This window comes from Strix uralensis, chromosome Z (assembly GCF_047716275.1).
Source record: "Strix uralensis isolate ZFMK-TIS-50842 chromosome Z, bStrUra1, whole genome shotgun sequence".
Lineage (NCBI taxonomy): Eukaryota > Metazoa > Chordata > Aves > Strigiformes > Strigidae > Strix > Strix uralensis.
In genome coordinates, this window is record NC_134012.1 from 16,496,365 (window position 1) to 16,514,990 (window position 18,626).

The following is an 18,626-nucleotide window of genomic DNA, read 5'->3' on the forward strand; positions in this document are numbered from 1 at the left end:
TGTCTTTAGCTGTTGGATATTAATGAATCAAAATGGTGTTTGAATTTACAACTAGTTCTCTTCTAATCACTGGGCAGTGTTATTTCTAGCTGTTCTCTACTTGCCTTACCTGAGCCCATCAGCTAAAGGACTCTGCTATTCTGCCATGTGGGAGTGGGGTACAGCCTTCAGCGTCTAGGAACTAGTGAGGTGATAGCAGAGGGTGTTGAGGCCTTTGTTGCTTTCCCACTGTGTAAGCACTATGCTGCGTATTTGTTGCAACCATGTCCAAATCACCACTGGCCTTTCCTCTTCACTTGTTTTTGCCCATATCACGATCTTCTCTGACCTTAGAAGAGGAGCCTCCTTTGATTCCACCAGCAGCCGTCAGACACAGCGACAGTATCTTGGGGACGTTCACTGCTCTGGAAGTGCAGACAGGACCTTAGATGCTTGATAGCTGAGCGCAAGCAAAGGGTCTGCGTAGCAAGGTCTGTGTGTGCTGGCGTTTGGAGAAGCAGCTGGCGTATGGATCGCAGGTTTCCTCAATTTCTTGGGGTTTCACTCGAAGGGGAAAGCGAAGGTGGTGAGTTTGAGAGTCTCTCTGAAGTGTTGGCATCTCCTATAGGCAGCCGAGGTATTTTGGTTCTGTAAAGATTTGATTTGAACGCTGGTTCCTCCAGAGGTATTACACACATAAAATTCTCTGCCACTGCAGTTTACCATTAAGGTGATTCCTTTCGGGGAAGAAAGTTGAGTGGAAAGTGCACTTGTTCTAGAGAAACAATCTTGAATTAGAAGAACAGTGATCTCTGCTAGCTAACAGCTGAAGAAGGAAAACACCTTTTGTGGTAGGTGTTGGTTCAGAAAGTCTCTTGGGTCAGAAAGAGCTGCCAGGAGGGTATTGCCCAAATTCAGTGGGATATGCCTCCTGAAGTAGTTCTTCTTTTGTCTTTACAATACTACCTTCATTTTATAGGTAATATTTATTTTATAGGAAGTGCTGAAGAGGTGTAACTTGTTAATGTTTAAGAAGGGTTAAAAAGGGTCTGCCAGCAGTGAATGCCACTAATGCAATGCACGAACACTTAGTTTGCAAGCAGTGTTGCTCGAGAAGGATGATTCCTCCCTCCCTGCTTCATGCAAAAGGGAAGGATGTGAGGTGAATATAGTCTCCTAAAATTTCTCAAGGAGCTGCATGGGTAGTTAGACACACAATGACTCTTTTATTTAAGACAACTTGGCTTTAATAGGAGGTATTAAGGCCTTCGATTAAGGCCTTTACAGTAGCTTGTCCGGTCTGATGGTGGTCTGCAGCGCGGGACCTCTGAAGTAGCGCTAACCTCCAGCGGCAACACGTACACGGCCTCTAAACCAGAAGACGCGCGCGATGGCAAAAGGGGGCAGGGGGGGAAATCAGTCAGCTGCACCGGGTCTCAGTTCTACAGTGACAGCACTGCGGGTGATCGCCAGCCGTCGAGACGGTTGTAGCAGCGCGGCTTGTCCCGTCCTGGCGGTTAACGTCAGACCCGGGCACACAGTTTAGGTAAAAAGCCAACAACTGCCAAACTGGGTCCCAACATCAGGATCTTCCCACCGTTTTAATCTGAGCAGCAGCTCTGTCTCTAGGTTGAAAGCTGGGCCCCCAGCGCGCGGGCAGCAGAACTGCAGTGAAATTAACAGCCCCTGCGTGCGCAGGCTGGGGACCGAATGCAGTTGTTAAACCCAGATGAACTCAGTTCTTAACAGGGAGCAAGACATCTGCCCTTCATTTCGCCACTTGAAATGCGGAGGGAAAACAGCTGTGCTAATCCAAGGGACCCAGAGTCAGCCTGGTCTCCCGTCGGTAGCACCACTATCGCTGGCAGGCAGCAGAAAGGGATGCGCCTTCCTCGCTATGCCGTCTTCACAAACATGTATCGTCTCTGAACGCAGAAATTTAAGGCAAAAATTCCATCGCTCCCATTTACCTGAACGCGTGTTTTCTGGCAGTCAGACATTTTCTGGTTTACAGTGATAATACAACAGTTTTTTCTGTCTATCAGCAATACTACCAAAACTTTGGCAAAAGGTCCAAAATCAGATTTGTAAACATAATGCTTCCCTCTTCAATTGGCAATACGTTGAAAAGACAAACACAGTAAGACACACAAAGATTTTGCTCAATTTTGACCAAATAACCTGCGTTTTCACCTGATAAAGTAAGCAACGGCTTGCATCAAAATAAACAAAAAATCTTCATGAAATGAAAGCTTGTGCTGTTTGGTGATCACATCATTTTATAGTTAAATACATCTCCTCTTTGTTGTCTTCTTGGCACCCAGGACAAAAATCTTTAAATACCTATTTCATGCAGGCAATAGCTTCTTTGCATATCTCTCTTCAAAAAATACTTTAAGTAGTATATAAATAGGTAACCTACATGTCTAACTCCATAATCTTGCCCCCAAACTATATATCTGTTTCATTTTGGTAAAGTATCAATTTCCCCAGTATTATTAAAGCTGACAAATGACCGAAATGGAAATGCTCTCACCTTCCAGAACACAAGTAGCAATTCTGTAGGAAAAAGCCTACAGCAACACTCGTCAGTTGTTTTAACCTGAGCGTTTGGCCTACTTAGAGTAGCAGCTTGGTTTTTTTCCCCGTCGCACACGCTCACACCCACACGTTCTCGCACACACGCGGTACAAGCACACGCTTCCAGACACCGATAGGCCACGTAGTGCTTCCCAGGTGCTTCGGCAAAGCGGGAAGCAGTGCAGCTCATGATTTAACTACACTAAATATACACAACCAAACACCTTAAGGCAACCAGCCACTGCAACGGGGGGGTTAAATTGCAGGGGCGAGTTTCTTTTGTCACAAAATGCCCTGTATACTGCACATCTACGTGCCTCTTTAACCCTCCAAAACAATGTGGTTTTTCTGTTTTGTGCTAATTTCTAAACCTTCTACCATTTAAGGCAAAGAGTTTGCATTAACAAGAAAGGTCAGAAAACAGCCTTACACCTATCCATCAGCCTTTCAGGTTGCTACAATGTTTTCCTAATATGCGCACAACTTCATAGTAAAGGTACTGGCTCCCCAGTTATCTACTGCTAAAACTAATTAAATGCACAAACAAAAATCTTGACGAAAAGAAGGGACCAGAAGAAGCAGCTTTAAATACACATGTAAGCAACATCAACAACAATAAAAGTAGTTAACTCTGCTAATACGGAAACTTCTGTAACAAAAAGGTTCAATGCTACCTTTTAGAATCTTAGAGAAACTAATCTTAAGTTTTAAATACATAAGCTTCTGTCCATTCACGTGTCCTGGTCGAAGCAGGAGGCTAGTGCTAGAACTCTTGTTGCTGTTCGTCAAATTCCCCTACTAGTTTCTTAATGTGAGACAGCTTGCTGTGGAGATACTGGCATCTACACTTCTTTTCAAAGTAGCTGGGGCTAGACTGTAAAGGTAAGATAAAAAGAAAATCATGGCATGAAAACGTTTCTGCAGAGTTCAATATTTCATGTCCTTTGCTTAAAAATACCCTTGAGCCAGGCTCAGTGATTACTACCTCCCACAAATCTGGTGTTACACATACCTCTTTTAACTTTCGGTACTCTTCTAAGACTTCCTCACAAAGCATCTTCAAGGAAAAAACAAACAGACAAACAAACATGAAGACAACACGAAGAACAGTTCACTACTACCAGAAAATGCAAAAATAACCTCCCATCCCCCCACATCACCCCAAATCTGCAATTAAACGTGTAAATAGGCAACAAAAGGGGCATGTGTTTGACGATTCCCTTTGACAAGTCGCTCACGCTGCTGTCTGTTTGCAGACAGCTCAGATAGGTGGAGTTTGAGGGCTGAACAACTTTTTGCAGGGTTTTTTCAAGCTTCAAAAATCCGGGCTAGCCCACACAGGGTCTGAGGATGTATGCCCATTCTAAAAGGTTTCCCTTTGTCTAGTTGAGCAGTACCGGGGATTTTAAAATACTCCTTCTGCTCACAAATACACTTGCAATCTGACCAAAAACTAAAAAAAACGCCAGCCAAGAATCCTCAGCGTGCACACAGAATTAAAGAATTCTGGTACTGAACATGAGGAATTTGTATGTGCAAATCAGAGAAGTCTGAGTGGAAGGCCAGAGTATCAGTTTTTGAACACCCTTCTCTGCTAGAATCATAGCTAGCATCAGGAAGATGGGTAACCTGTGGCTGCAGGTTTAGTTAAGGGTATAAAACCATGGGAAACAGAGGGTCAGGAAAGCTTTGGGATTACAGCTGCTGGTTTCCACGCACTTCCAATCTTCTCCCCGATCTGTGTAACAGCACCGCAGCACCCCCACGCCTCGACAGCGAAGCATGAGCCAGTCTGGCAATTCCAGCCCTGCGGCCGGTTACTCAGTCTCAGATGTTCGTTTTAAAACCACGCCAATATAATTTAACAGATATATATACTGAAAGGTCTGCCTGTGCTGAAAATGTGGGCTTTTGGAAGGGATAAGAGGGAGATGAAACACAATCCTCACAGTTTTATCCTTCTTTACCTTATATTCTTTGGACCCTGGAGAAAGCATGTGCCGTTGTGCATCAAGACTCATGAATTGCTGGCTGATCCTCTCCATCTGAGCATACAAGTTCCTGTATTCATCATACTCTGCATAGAAGTCATTCTTGTAACGCTGGCGTTGCTCGTATGAGACTATGGCTGTGTATTTTCTGGTGCAAAAATAAGCACACATGCAATTTCACACCAAGGACATAATGAATATCAAGCACAGACACCCAAGCTTTAAGTCAGTTAACTACATGACTGACTGCTTCTACAAGTAAGCACACGTGCTCCAAGGGAAAGTGTTTAGGTAATTACAGAAATCTACCATATTTCTGTGAGAGCTGTTTGCTAATATTTTACTTCTTAGAGTGTCATTCACAAGGTGCACAAGGAAGGCGTAGCATACTTAGAAAACATAAGCAATCATTCAAATATAGAAGGATCAATAAATGCATCAGCTTCAGAGAGAGAAGAGAAACTGCTAGATTATAATCTCTTTCTATGAAGGGAGAAGTTAATTAGATTATATCTACTTTTGAAAATTCATTTCCATTACATTTTTGGAAGGGACTACATTTACAGTGTTGGATGCAGTCAGATAGGCACAAATGTAGCCAAAAACCTAACAGCCAAGCATAGTTAATGATAACGTTTTATTATTTTAGGGAACACCAGTTCCACTGATGTCCATTCAACTAAGGCACTTGCAATACAGCAACAAAAACAAACTGCAGAGAGGTCTGAAACAAACAAAAAAACCCATCACATCACCTCCTAAGGAGGGAAAAACCCTTAAATGCTTAAAGCCACTGAAGCGATTGAAACTTTCTTCATTCCCCTCTCCCTCAAATCACCAGGAGCAGGTTTAACAAGGTCATTATGCAAATCCAAGATGAAGCGGGAATGCGAGTAATAGATAGGACTTCCCACCGCTGTCACACCAGTGCTTCTGGTCCTCCTAGCCTAAAGGCCCCGTTCTCTTTGGGTGACACAGGCACCTCCACACGGGGACAAATCCTTCAAACCACCTTTAGATTAATTTTAACGAGCAGTAAAACTTTAACAAGTTGAAAGTCTGCACCAATGCAGATGACAACTTTGCTCGGTGATGTCCCAGGCCAGAGGCACCTGGTTAGAGTGCTGGATGGTTTTTAAAAGAAAAACTACAGGTGCCCCCCAGCATTTTGGGAAGGACCTGTGAAGCTCGTGCACAGTTACATCCCACAGCAGGAGTTGAGCACAGGACTAGAGCCCAGCAGAGCACTCGCAATGTGGGCGTGTGCAGAGGGAAGAAATGAGGATAGAAGTGGGGAGAAAGGTGAATCTGTTTGGTTTGTCTAGCTCTTCCTTAAGCTTTGCCTAAAAAGCTTGAGTTCCTTTACTCTCATCATCTTTCTTTAGACTAAGATGGAAAGTATCTTTATGCTAAAGCTGTGATTATACTCATGAATTATAGAGCACTTAGACAGGAAGAGAAATTGAAATAAACTACCAAAGTCCTTTAAACTGGATCAGATTGTAGGTGCTCTCAGGTTTCAATCTTTCTGTAGTGATCAGTCTGAAACAGCACACCCTAATTTTTTTCCAGGACACTGTGGCCAGTAGATTATCTGTGAGATTGCTCCAGATGTTGCTCCTTTCACAGGGAAGTCTTCGTTAAGGTTTTTAATCCCAGTCAGAACTAAACCAACTTCATGAAACCTTGCATGAAGGTTTCTTTGGGGTTTTGGGGTTTTGGTTGGTTGGTTGGTTGTTCTTTTGTTGGTGGTCGTTTTGTGTTGGGTTTTTTTTTAAACTTTTAACAGTAGCTATTGGCATCCGACTTTAATACTAGATTACATCAAATAACCTTCCTCCTCAGCATCCCTGCCCTCAGCTGACTGGGAAGCAGACAGCGGGGAGCTGGATCGCTTCATTGGCACGCAGCAGAGGCCAAGAATTAAACATCGGTTTGAGTTCTCAGCCTAACACGTGAAGCACTAAACTGCTTCCCTGCAGGGCCAGACTTATTTCAGTCTTTCCGTGGAGCATCACTTAATAGAGTAAGTGAGACGCACAGCGCTGCCATGCCGTCTGCTTCAGCACAGGCAGAAGATGCTCCGAAGTTCAAGCGCTAGGCGGAGGCCTGACCTCCCTTGCTGATGTTACTCCTCTGACAGAAGCTGCTGAACTTGGCAATTCGCAGCGTTTTAACACACTTCTCCCTCCTCTCCTGCACCGCAGACACGACCATGGGCTCAGCGCCGCTGCTGCGGCTGACGCTGGGCAATTGCGCTGCTAGGAAGTGTCGGGCTCGTCCTGGCTTTACCTGTCGGGGTGCTCGTTCCAACTCTGAGCACCGAAGGCCCCTCAAAACCTTCTCAAACTCATCCTTCCAACCGAGGAAAGAGCTTTAGACTGCTCCCCACTGTGCCCATCCTCCCCCCAAAAAGCCCATTTTATTAGAAATTCAGGTGGCGCTGACCACGTTATTCCACAATTATTCCAGTGCGGCCTCCTTCAACTTTCACATTTTTAAAAAAAGGCCACCAGTAAAACAGTGGGGGAGAAGCCCAGACACTGGGCATTTGCAGAAGCTATTTCCCTGTTTTGCAACGGTAAAGACAAATCCTCCTCCTAGGAAAGTTTTGATACTGTCAAAAACTATTTAGGCAACCACATGATTCTGGTGTTAGAGGTATTTCATTTTGAAGCAAGTTCTTCAACACTTGTCACGGATGAAAAGCTTTTTTATAGAGCAGGTAAATCTCAGCTTTTTGGAAATGTCAATCTGATGTTTGACAACTTGTTCAGGAGCCAAAAGTAAACTCACCAAAAGTAAACTCCTTCTGTAGTTTTACAGACTGCAACATGGCAGTCACTGTAGGTATGTTACCTTTCACATGCAAGTTTAATGTATTTTTATCTTGCTTTGTAGTCAAAATTAAGCAGGTAAAAGTTAAAATCTGAACTGAGGTTCTTCTGTTTTCTCTAGCTCTTTGGTCTGCAATTCTGCGGTGAAATTGGATATTTTGCTGCAGCTTCAAGTTAGCCAGTGACCATTTTACATCAAAGCTTTAGAAATAACTTTGACGGTTAACTCCTGTTAGCTCACATATAGGCTTTGTAACTCTGGACTTTAAAGTCTGCTACCTTCCCTCCCCACTTTCCACCTTAGAATGCACTAAGCAGTGAAAGTGCAGGAAAGGTGTTCGAATTTATGTATTCTAGCATTCAGCTTTCCTCCTGTTTTGCCTTGCCTCTAAAAAGAAAACAGCGCAGGTTCGTGTTCCTTTCTTATGGTGTTCTTGAAGAAGAATGAAATTAAATGTTTTACGTCTTCTTCTAAAGGGTATTAAAATTACTTTTTATGGCTTCTTTTCGCACCGCAATAATTAAGGGACACCCTCAGAGTTTAAAACTTGCAGGTAGTTGAATGAGGCAGCTGGGTGACTTGAAGGAACTTGTCATTATTCTAAAACTACATTTTGGTCAATTCTCAATTTTGTAGCTAAACGAGAGTTTTTATAGGTGATTTTTCATCTGCTTCAATGAGTGGCAAGAAAGTTAATTGTTATTTTACTCACGTGAAGTAGTCTGGTGGTTGGCTTGCTGAAGGAGAACCTGTGGAGGCAGTGCAAGTTTCTTCAACTCCTACAGAAAAGCAGAATTTTGACACTTGCGGTAAACAGATTTTTAATATAGCCAAACAATACCAGCTTAATGGGCTTGAAAAAAGCCTTTAGAGTTTTATTCTCAGAGTAAATTACTTGGAATAAGCTCTGTAAGTTAATAATAGGGCTCACATGCCCTTCTCCATAGTAGGCAGTACCAGGCTTTAGAAAGAGGGCACGGCTACTTTATTCTACAGGTTCTGCGCTACCGCAGTATTAACCCAAGGTCAGCTTTTCTTATTTGAAGACACGATGTGGCGTCTGCACAGCCATTCAAATTATGCAGCAACAGATGTGGCTGCACAAAAGACAACAGCTTGAGATGTATCTGTATCTATGTAGATATAGATGTATCTCAACGTCCAGGTTCCAGCAAGAAATAGAGCAGAAAGCTGAAGTTCTTTTCATGCCATGTTTTTATCCCTCCTTCCCTGCCAATTACAGGTATCCAAGGTCAGATTTAATTTCAGCAGGAAAGTCAGGAGCATTGTATATAGGTTCCTGGCATTCAGGCTTCAATGACCTGCAACAAAGGCTTGCTCCTCATTAACGTGGCAAAACTGGGTTTGAAAGTTATTTGCACTTGTAAATTGCTCTTTTGCTCTTTTAAATGGCATTATGAGAGCACAGTACACTTAATCTCTAGTCCCTCTTTTTAAAGGAATATTTCAGGAGCCTCCTGACTTTTTGGTAAATAAGAAAAATAGCGGCCATAAGGAAAAGTTAGCTGGAACACAGAGGAACACTCAAGATCTTGGTAATCTCTCTCTGCTTTTCATCTGGGGTCTTGCAGTTAAAAAACACACAGTCCTATATATTCTTTGTTTTCTTCCACTGCCACTGCTTAAACACAGTATTTCTGCTAAAGCTCAACTGTTCTTGCAATCTCTAAGCTCTCCGAGCTTTAGGTCATGGGGGAAAAAGAACTATCATGTGATGTTCTACTCTATTCTTTTACTTTTAGTATTAAAATTATTACGCAGTACAGCAGGAGTAGAAAAAGTGGTGTAAAAATGGGAACAACATTTGAGAGAAATGCAAACAGTAATATTAACGGTCGCGGCATGTACAATACAACTTAGGTGAACAGTTTCACTGCGAGCGCTTCATTTCCAAAAATTCAGGTGTGTTTGTTGACATGGCTCAGTGTAAGCACCAACTTGAAATGCAGTGCAGATTTTTCCTTCCCTAGCTGTTCAGAATTTCGTTACTGGCATCCACAGGAAGACCCTCACCTGTATATAAATTCATAAATATCTGAAAGCACAAATATTTGCAAAGAAATCCCAAGCCACGTGGGCACTGTGTAGTATGTCCAGGGTAAAAGTGAAAAGAGCATCTCAAAGCACCCTTGTCGACAAGCACAACAGCACTTCAGAGAGGCACCCTGCCTAGTCCAAACACGCCTCTGGGCTGTGATAGGAAAGGGCTAAACCTGACTTCTCATTTGCACGTCAAACCTCTGAAATTAGACAACACACAGACTTAACAAAGGAACTGAACTCTGCCCTACTCTGTGTGTGTGTGCGTCAAGAAGTCAAGTATTCTCCGAGGGTTGCTGTTTATCTTTTCACTACCATTTTCAGTGCACACCGTTTCTACATCTTTGGAAGTAATAAATTCTGCAGATAGAGAGGAGCTCACAGCACAGTTCAAACCAAAACTCCAGCAAACCTCATGCCAGTTTGTGCAGGTTTTAGGCTCTCCATGAAAAGGCAGAGGCTGATGAACCTTGCATTGTGATACGCCATGAAATACATTTAAGTCTGATCTATGTGTTTCAGTAAGCTAGCATGCCATAAACCTGTGACAGGTTTTATCTGCAGCTCGCAGACCTTAAAACTGGCTCGTGGAAGAAGCAGAGTAAGTTCAGTGAACTGTCAGTTTACTGGAAATTAAGGAAAAAAAACTCCATTCCTTGTGTTTTTCTAGTTCCTAGCTCTTCCTTTTAACCAGTTTCTGCCCTACAGCAATCCATTTCAGGTTTCTTTCTAACGATTTTTGTACTACAGAGGGAGAATTCTTAAAAATGAACCAAATTCTAGATAAGCTTCCAGCAGAACAGCTTCTGCTTTTTGTTGTTGTTCTCTTTAAACTAACATTTACAAGGTAATACAACAGCGGAAAAACAATATGGATTCTTCATGACCATAAAGCAGGGATAATGGCAAAGCCAAGTGAAAAAATAGACCATTTGGGTTTCCAGTCCCTCGTTTTACAGGTCTCTTTGCACCACGGTTACCCATACAGGAGTTAGGAAAAGCAGCGTATTAATACCTTCACCCGAATCCAAACAGGAGGATGTACTCAGCTTGGCAGTTTCTTCTTTTCTGAGGTTTTTCTCCTCCATGCTCACACTCACAGTGTGCTGCATTTTGCCTTCATCCTTCTCCTTACGCTCTTTTAGCTTCTCGGGCAGTTGGTGCAGCTTCTTGCCTGTGGACTTAGGAGGCTTCACCTGCACCCCGGCAGGCTCTGGGATCCCCAAAGAACTCCAAGAGGTATATTTTTGTTGCTGGTCCTCACAGGCCTTAGTGCTATTAGGACTGAAGCTGTCCATGGGCAGGTTTTGTGTCCCCTGCCCCTCAGGGGTGCTGGGGGAGGTGGAGCTGGCAGTTTTTGGCAGGTTGGAAGCGTGAAGGCGCGTCCCAGGCAGCGGGTGAGGAGCGGGAATGGAGGTGGCCGTGGGGCGGGGAGACGGCAGAGGGGCGGCAGCGGCTTTCTCCCTGAAGGCAGACAAGCGGTCTCTGAGCGGGGACGGGATTCCACTGCCCAGGCGAGAGATCCTCTTCTTTTTGTTCAGAGGACCGACGGAAGAGGAATTCAAGACCCTTTTCTGTGATAATAAAGAAAAAAACCCGTAAAAACCAGCAGAACTAAGTTTTGCTCCCGTTCTGGAAAAGGAACAGTTCTGAACTGGCAATTGTTGAAAACACATCTTTCTTCTCCAAAACTAGCTGTCAAACGAGGAAGTACTGCAGCTAAATACATGGTTTCTTTCATCCTTGGTTTCTAATTTTATGATTAACAAGTCGTTCTTCAAACCTACAGCTAAAAGGCTTTGGGAGAAAGACACTCTCTTCAGCAGCTCTAGCAAAGGCTTCCCCAAAACGAGGAGGTCAGGTTGGTACCGTTTAGGCACCGATTTCCGTTCGGACACACCAGGTGAAGAGTCAGCTTTTGCTGGCACACAGCCACGCGATTTACTAAAGCGGCCCCGAGAAGCACGCAGCGGCATGCTTCTCAGAGCGCGTGATGTGCAAAGCCGATAAGAACGGGTAAACCCCCCAGTTTTGCTGCAGCTGTTGTCCCAGCTGCTCTCCAGCTGGTTCACATCCTCTCCTCTAGCAAGCGCACGCTGCTCACGTCGATGTACAAGCGGCAGCTTGGGCCGGGAGCCCCAGGCGCGGCTCTGTGCCACCCTGCTGGAATAAATCTGGGTTCTGTGGGTAGGGAGGCAGGTGGGAAGAGGTCCCTGGGACCTGCACCATTTCATGCTCTGAAAGAAAGTCAGGGAAACACAGAGGTGTGCCCTCCCTCCTCTGTGTAAATGTAAATATCTCAGTGGTGAAAGGCTTTCTGTGCTTCCCATCTTGCCTTAAGTATTTTAATAAACATTCTGAAATACAGAACACTAAATATAGCAGCCCTTAAAGCTACGTGACTAAGTTTTTTGCAGTCCTTGACAGTGCAACCACCTTTCAAAAGAAGAAACGTCCAATTAAAGATAAATGCTTCAGTTTTTCATGTGTTTAAGACAATATTAGTGCTTCACATCACAACTTTTACATCAGTGCAAAGTGTGATAAATCTTAATACACTGTAAATAATGATAAAAAAAAGTACAAAATACCTGAGCATTTGATGGGCCATCTTTACTGGGAGTTACAGGAGATCCCGAATGACTGGTGCTGGGGGCATCCTCAGATGAATTTAATTTTCTGTAAGCATGACCCAACATTTCAGGTTACAAGGCAAAAAATGTCTATGTCATAGCTCTTTCATTATAGGGAAGACAGACATTCATTTCCCGGAACAAGGTTTTTAAATGGCAATTTTCCTTCCCCTGGAGACTGAACTTACCTAGAAAGTATTAACTCCAATGACTGTTTATCGATTTCATTGTATCCAGGCCAATCTTTTTGAATGTCTTTAAACAGATGATCCTTCAGACTGTAAGAATTATCCTTTGTATTCAGGCTGGCTACCTATAGGCAGACATTTAAGAAAATAAATGTTCATGATACCTAAATGCACACCACAGAAATAAGATTCGTACTGCAAAGTAAAATAGAAGTTGAAAACAGAATCACACACCAGTTTTCCAGGTTTTTCAGATGTGAAGATCCGAGTAGCTCTCATGTAACGAGCACCAATTTTTAAAAATGTGGTCAATTTGGGATGTAGAAATTTGAAGGTAAGAAAATCCCAAACTGCTGCAAACCTCTCTCTGCACCAGGGGTCTGTAATACAGCATTGGGAATCAAGGCAAACTATGCCAAAACTTTAAATATTCACTGCATGAAATATGCCGAGAGGCCTGTTTTGTGGGGGGTTTTGTTTGCCTTTTTTTGTTTGGGGCTTTTTGTTGTTTTGTTTTGTTTTAAGAACTGAAGAACACTATCTCCACATACAAATTCAGATTTGTTCAACTTCAGGAGGACACCTGCTGTTCTTTGGTTGTACACAGCTATACGGCAATGGCAGAGCACAGACTGTGCTTGGAACAACGCCTGTTTTCCATCATCACATTAATGAACGCACTATGTCATCATTTGTCTTGAGAAACGCAACTGCTTTTCTTTCTCAAGTGCCTGAGCCACAAGAAACTGTATCTCTCTACTGAACAGTTGTACCTGATAACCTAACTGGCGCTAGACAAGTACTTCTGGTACAAAGATGAATTCTTCATCTATCCCATTAGTTTTAAGCCATATCAAAGTTTTACCAATTGGGAAAAAAGTAACTGTACTCATGTCTAACAATGCTTTAGTGCTGAAATGTTTAAGGGGAGGTGTGCAGGCCAGACGTGCTCTTCATTCTGCAGACGCAGGGTTCAGTATTGTCACGAGAGGCTTGTGTGCATGCCTCGCTCTATACTTTTGAAAATAAAATGGGCTTATAGCTTCCTTAAGAAAAATGCAAAGTGTACTCAAAAGGTTAAAATGAGCTAAAAAGCCCTTGAGATCATTGACACCTAAAGTGCTGGTTTAGACTTCATCACCTGACACCTGTTCAGAGTTTCAGGGAAAACCCCCAAAACTATCTCTCTTTGCCTGATACAAAATGTGGAGTAACTACTCATCAACACACCACCACCACTTTTCAGCTCAGCCTATTTTTTTTTCCTCCAAAACATGGTAAATACTGCAAATTCATGCCTGTGTCCATGTCTGTCTGTCCCCATCTAAAAAAACAATTAAAAGTAACAAAGATACCCTTAAACAGTAATTCACTTGTTAAAAACAGCTAAAGCTGTATTCTAAGAGAAGCAAATCTGTGCATATTAGATCTTAGCAAGTTCAGGCTGCTGATTTTAGATTTGTACAAAAAAAAAAACTCATTACAGAGCTCAGAAAAACATGAGCAAGGCTTTTCAGGGTGTAGCGTTGCTAACACGACCATTTCTGATGCAAACCAGTACCTTGAGGTACTGGTGCCTTGAGGTTCACACCACATACAGGAAACAGACTCCAGGAAAGTCTCCTTAAACATTGCCAAGCATAATGGGACAAGAGGAAGTTTTTGCACCTTTCACGCTCTAGGGAGCTGAGCTTTTAGAATTTTATAACCAACTTAAAATATAGATTGACTCCTTCAATTTGTAGGTAAGAACATGGCTGTCATTAAATTGTGTCTGTCTTCGGGGTGGAAAAAAACCAACTACCATCGCACTGGGGAAACAAAACAATAACACTTAACATATTCAAGGAATGAGGTTTTAGAATTCAGTGTAGGATCAACCAAAGCTGTATAAATGTTGAATTTTGCTCACTTCAAGAGGTTCCCAAACACTTTTTTCCTAGACAAGTAGGAAATATTCCTACTTCACACATCAATACGTGCCTAATTCAGCCACAGTCTATGGGTACAGGGAGTATTTGAAAAGTAAGGGAGGAGCCACTGCATCTTACGGTACTTTAAGAAGCCTTTTCTGAACTGCTTTTGTAGCAAATTAATAAGTGACGCTCTTGAACACGCAGCTTAAAAGTTTCACCTATACAACATTATAGACTTACCAGTAATTTTGAGGGATGTGATAAAGAAATACAGGTGGAACTTAAAGGAGCACTGAAAAAGCTACTGAATAAAAAAAAGTTTCAAGGAAGGTAAAGACACAGTCCACATGATAGCAAAGAAATAATATGCTCAAAATCGGACCACCACCTTTAGCATTTACGATTTCGCTGGAACACCCTTCCCTTGGTTGCAATTCTGACAGATCCCAAGGGAAGTCAAGTACCACTTACAGGCCACCAGCCACGTTCAAACGAAGGACTAACCTATGCGATTGCAGTTACCAAATTTCTCTTCACATAAACTCGTCACAAAAACCATGAAGTACTATGACAAACTATTTCACACAATTGAGAGAACGCACAGTCAACTTCTCTCAACTAAGCAGTCCAAGTAAAAGAGAGAGGGAAAAAATAAGACATTAGGAGAAACAAAGCTAGAAATAGTTAATATTGCCTGGCATTCTAGCAAAACAAAACCACTCGCCAAGAATTTTTTCATCTGTCTTTCCTTTCCTCACACTGACTTGCAGTTTGGGGCATCTGCATGAAGTTTATTGAAAAACTTAAACAAGAAGCATTAAGTTGCTTACTATTTTCTGATTTAAACACTGAAGTGACACAGCTCAAAATTATTTTGAAAAGAATAGCAGGAAGGAAGAATTTCTGGCACAAACTCTATGATCTCACCTGATGAAGGATCATTCCAAGGCAATTCTTGTCCTTTTGGTGGACACCATCTTTCCGCAAGCGAGTGAGTAACTCTGGTTTCTTGTAATTCTTCAGTGCCAACAAATGAATCACCCTATCCCTGTACGGCCGCCGACAAACCACATTCTGTGTGCAAGTCCTCCCTGTTATGTTTGCAGGGTTCATGGGCGTTGATCTCTTCCTCACAGGCACAGGATCTGGAATTTTTTGTGGTGCTTTTCTGACCTGTGCTTTTCTTCCTGAAATAAGGGTAAAAAGAAAAAAAAAGAGAATGATGTGGGAGATTGGCAGAAGACAAGAAAGTTGTTTTAAAGACTTTACCGAGCCAGATAAACTCTAAAAATGACTTAAGTTAGCATTTCAAGATCTATAAGAATACAGGTAGCAAAGCTGCATCGAGCTAGGCATTAACAAAGAAATATTCAGTATTAAAACAACTGGGGAGTGATACCGGTAGGAAGGCTTTACTGATTATTTATATACATGGTGCTTTTATTATTTTTCCAGTTTATAAGCTCAAGCACTGAATACTCAAAATCGGGCATTTTTTTCAGGAGAGTGCTCCCAAGTGTGATGCAAAGGTCTTCCCTATAACTAAAGGATCCCCCGTTAATGCCTAGGGAGAACAAGTCTACACAATTAATCACATCACTGCTTAAAGAAACTACCAACACTTGGTCTTGATCACTTTTGAGCTACCATAACTTACACCACATTTTAAGCTGAAATGTTCCCCTCTTGTTAAATAACCCCAGGTTTGTCAGCAACAGTACACCCAAAATTTAACAGTTCTTGGGATCAAGGCTGGAGAAGTTTTAAAACATGGCCTGCACAGCATTTTGGATCAAACTCTATAAAAAGATGCGTTTCTCAACTGGAGGAACAATGCAAGTGTGCGCAAGCAACGCATCCAGAATTTAAAAACAACACTACCCGAGCTGAATCTCAGTTTTCCAGAAAAAGACCTGAGCTCCTTGCTCTGCTATCAGGCAGGGGGAAAAAAAAAAAAAAAAAAAAAAAAAAGAGAGAGAAAATTATCAGAATGTTACAGAAAATCATTGTAGTAAAACCTGTTTGCAATCCAACAGAGGATGTGACACAAACCAGCTATTTTTTTGAAACCAACAGCTCACGTTTGGTACATGAGGGAGACTTAATGAGTATTGGTGAGAAAATCTGGAGCTTGCTCTCTCCATCAGACACACAGAGACTGAGCTGTGCTTAGGTACTGCTTGTCCTCAGGAGTAGCAGGAATTTGTTTCCGTTTTGCAGTGGAGGCCAAACCTTTATAACCTTGGCACCCTGCATGTTCCCTGGACTTTGCCCTTCTGGTTTTCAAGAAGAAACCTAATCATGCAAATGCACACAGTTCCATTTTTTGAACAGTGTGAACTTAGCAGTTTTAAATTGAATGCATTACAATCATCGGGACAAGTTAATTTCTGTGTAGATACACACACACACACACACACACACACCCGGCACAGCTGATGGTGTAACCAGCATTCAAACAAAACACCTCCTAAAGTCATGTCTCTGAATCCCTTAAAAAGAATAACGGAGAACATAACCAAGCATTAACATGATTAACAACCGCAGTTCCTGATTTGTACTGCACGAAGCACGCTGCAGAGTCACCCCCGTGACCTACCAGCAACAAGACCTGTCCTACCTGAGCCTCCTCAATGCCAGTCTGAAACAAAAGTGCCCCCAAATATCCTAACTGTCCTACTGTCAATCTTCAGACCCCATTTATTTAATGTTAAATATTCGCTTAAGATCTATTTAAACCACCAACAGGAATCACACAGATCATTCACATGTAAAATAGAACTTCCCCAAGGAGAAGTTTTGAAATACATGAAAGTGGCTCCTCTCACGCTGCCGTTAAAGAGCAGTTTAGACAATACAGGGGAAGCAGTCCCCACTCCATGTCCCTGTATCAACCCGTGCTGAGCTGCCTTAGTGTCAAGACCACACACACGTAGTGTTGTATCTCCAAAAAGCTGTGACAAAGCTGGCTTCAAATGCCCTGCTGAGGCAGAGCAAGCGTTGTACCATCGCTGTCAGGGATGTCCGTGCTGGCGGACGACTGCGGCCGCAGCCAAGTGAGAGCCTGTTTTACGTAATGAAGATGGATGTACCTGGTTCAGCTCGCTGCTGCGGGCAGGACCGCCGCTGCCCGTACCACTGAGTGCCTAGAAAGGGGATGCTCACCTTGCGCCTCTCTGCAGCCAGCTCCAGGCTCCTCAGGAAAACGGTACTCAGAACAGTTTAATAACAAACAATACCACCTAAATGCTTTCTGTTTTGTGGAAAATGATGAAATCCACGTTCCCATGCCAGCATTGCCTTAATTTAAGGGTTTTTTTTTTTTTGAAAACCAACCATGGTCTTGTGGTAGCAGTTGCTTACTGATGGCCAAGAGATAAATAAAATTTAATCAGCATTAGCAAGTGTGGAAAGCAAAGTTTTTCCTATAAAGCCTATGAATTTGTATATGAGACTTCCTCAATGTGAATTTTTTTAGATTACAAATTCAGGCTAATGACTTAGCACAGTATTTAGGTCCTCAAAAGTGCTGTCACAAAACCAAAATGTTAGGTACTGAACCAGAGAATTTCAGGGCATGGGGTGGTAAAATCCCTCACCTCAGTGGTCAAAATTTCAACCAGTCAAGCAATATGGGAACGAGGAACGACTGGCAGGCTTTCTCGGGGGAAAAAAAGGGCTAATGTCTGAATGCAGCACGAGCAGACTGTAACATGAGGGCAAGCTACCTACATCAGAGATCTCTGAACACACCGACTTTCCCAAGAATCCTGAAAAAATGAATTACTGAGTTTAAAAACATACAGGCATCTAGTAAAAAGTGAAACACCGCCATACCTAAAAATGGTCCATCAGGTTTAATAACCTTTGCACTTCCATTGCGCAACTCCTCTTCTGGCTGGGTCATGCACGCTTTGGTCGTCGGATAGGAATCACTTGTGGCACGTACTGTAATTTTGTTCTGCATGAGTCCCAGGCAACTGAGTTGAGAGGCTCCAGAACTATAAAAACATTGGAAAAGGTTGAGCCCAAGCGCTAGTTCACGTTTAGAAGCATGGTTGTATCAGGAACTTTTAAACCTGTCTTAACAGGTGAAGAAAAATCTTTTTTCAGTCCTGACAGCTAGCTAGGGCGTAAACCTATTCCAAATTGTCTCTGCATGTCCAAATGGTATCAGTTTTACCTGTCGGTGTACTGTGCTTGAGAGGCAGGCTGCCCGCAGCGTTGGTGGCTCATTGTTGCAATGACTGTTGCCAGGACAACTCGGGCAGTTACAGCGGCCCTGTGACGTCACGTAGGCCCCGCCCCAGAGGCCTTCCACCAGCCGCCCGGCTCTCAGATGGGCACATCTCTCCTCCCCTCCACCTGAGGTGGCCAGTGGTGGCCCTGGGCACTGCGAGGCCCGGGGAGGCCAAGCCAGCCTCCCCTCGAGACCCGCGC

General features: G+C 43.0%; 1 protein-coding gene across 1 annotated transcript; it reads right to left on the reverse strand.

The window, feature by feature from the left end:
- Window positions 1–3,322: 3,322 nt before the first annotated feature.
- LOC141938215 (RNA polymerase II elongation factor ELL2-like) lies at window positions 3,323–18,422 on the reverse strand. The gene is made up of 10 exons (XM_074856884.1): window positions 18,370–18,422; window positions 18,024–18,187; window positions 15,114–15,373; window positions 12,271–12,395; window positions 12,041–12,128; window positions 10,465–11,023; window positions 8,101–8,167; window positions 4,527–4,698; window positions 3,572–3,616; window positions 3,323–3,433 (listed from the first exon to the last, which is right to left on the reverse strand). The coding sequence occupies exons 1-10, from the start codon at window positions 18,420–18,422 to the stop codon at window positions 3,323–3,325; spliced, it is 1,644 nt and encodes a 547-aa protein (XP_074712985.1).
- Window positions 18,423–18,626: the final 204 nt, after the last annotated feature.

Coding starts and splice junctions, on each gene's coding strand:
- LOC141938215 (XM_074856884.1), bottom strand. CDS start 18,422: ATGAGCCACCAACGCTGCGGGCAGCCTGCCTCTCAAGCACAGTACACC. Junction 11,024..12,040: donor ATGGCCCATCAAATGCTCAG/GTATTTTGTACT, acceptor TTATTATCACAG/AAAAGGGTCTTGAATTCCTC. Junction 3,617..4,526: donor CAGGGTCCAAAGAATATAAG/GTAAAGAAGGAT, acceptor TTTTCCTTGAAG/ATGCTTTGTGAGGAAGTCTT.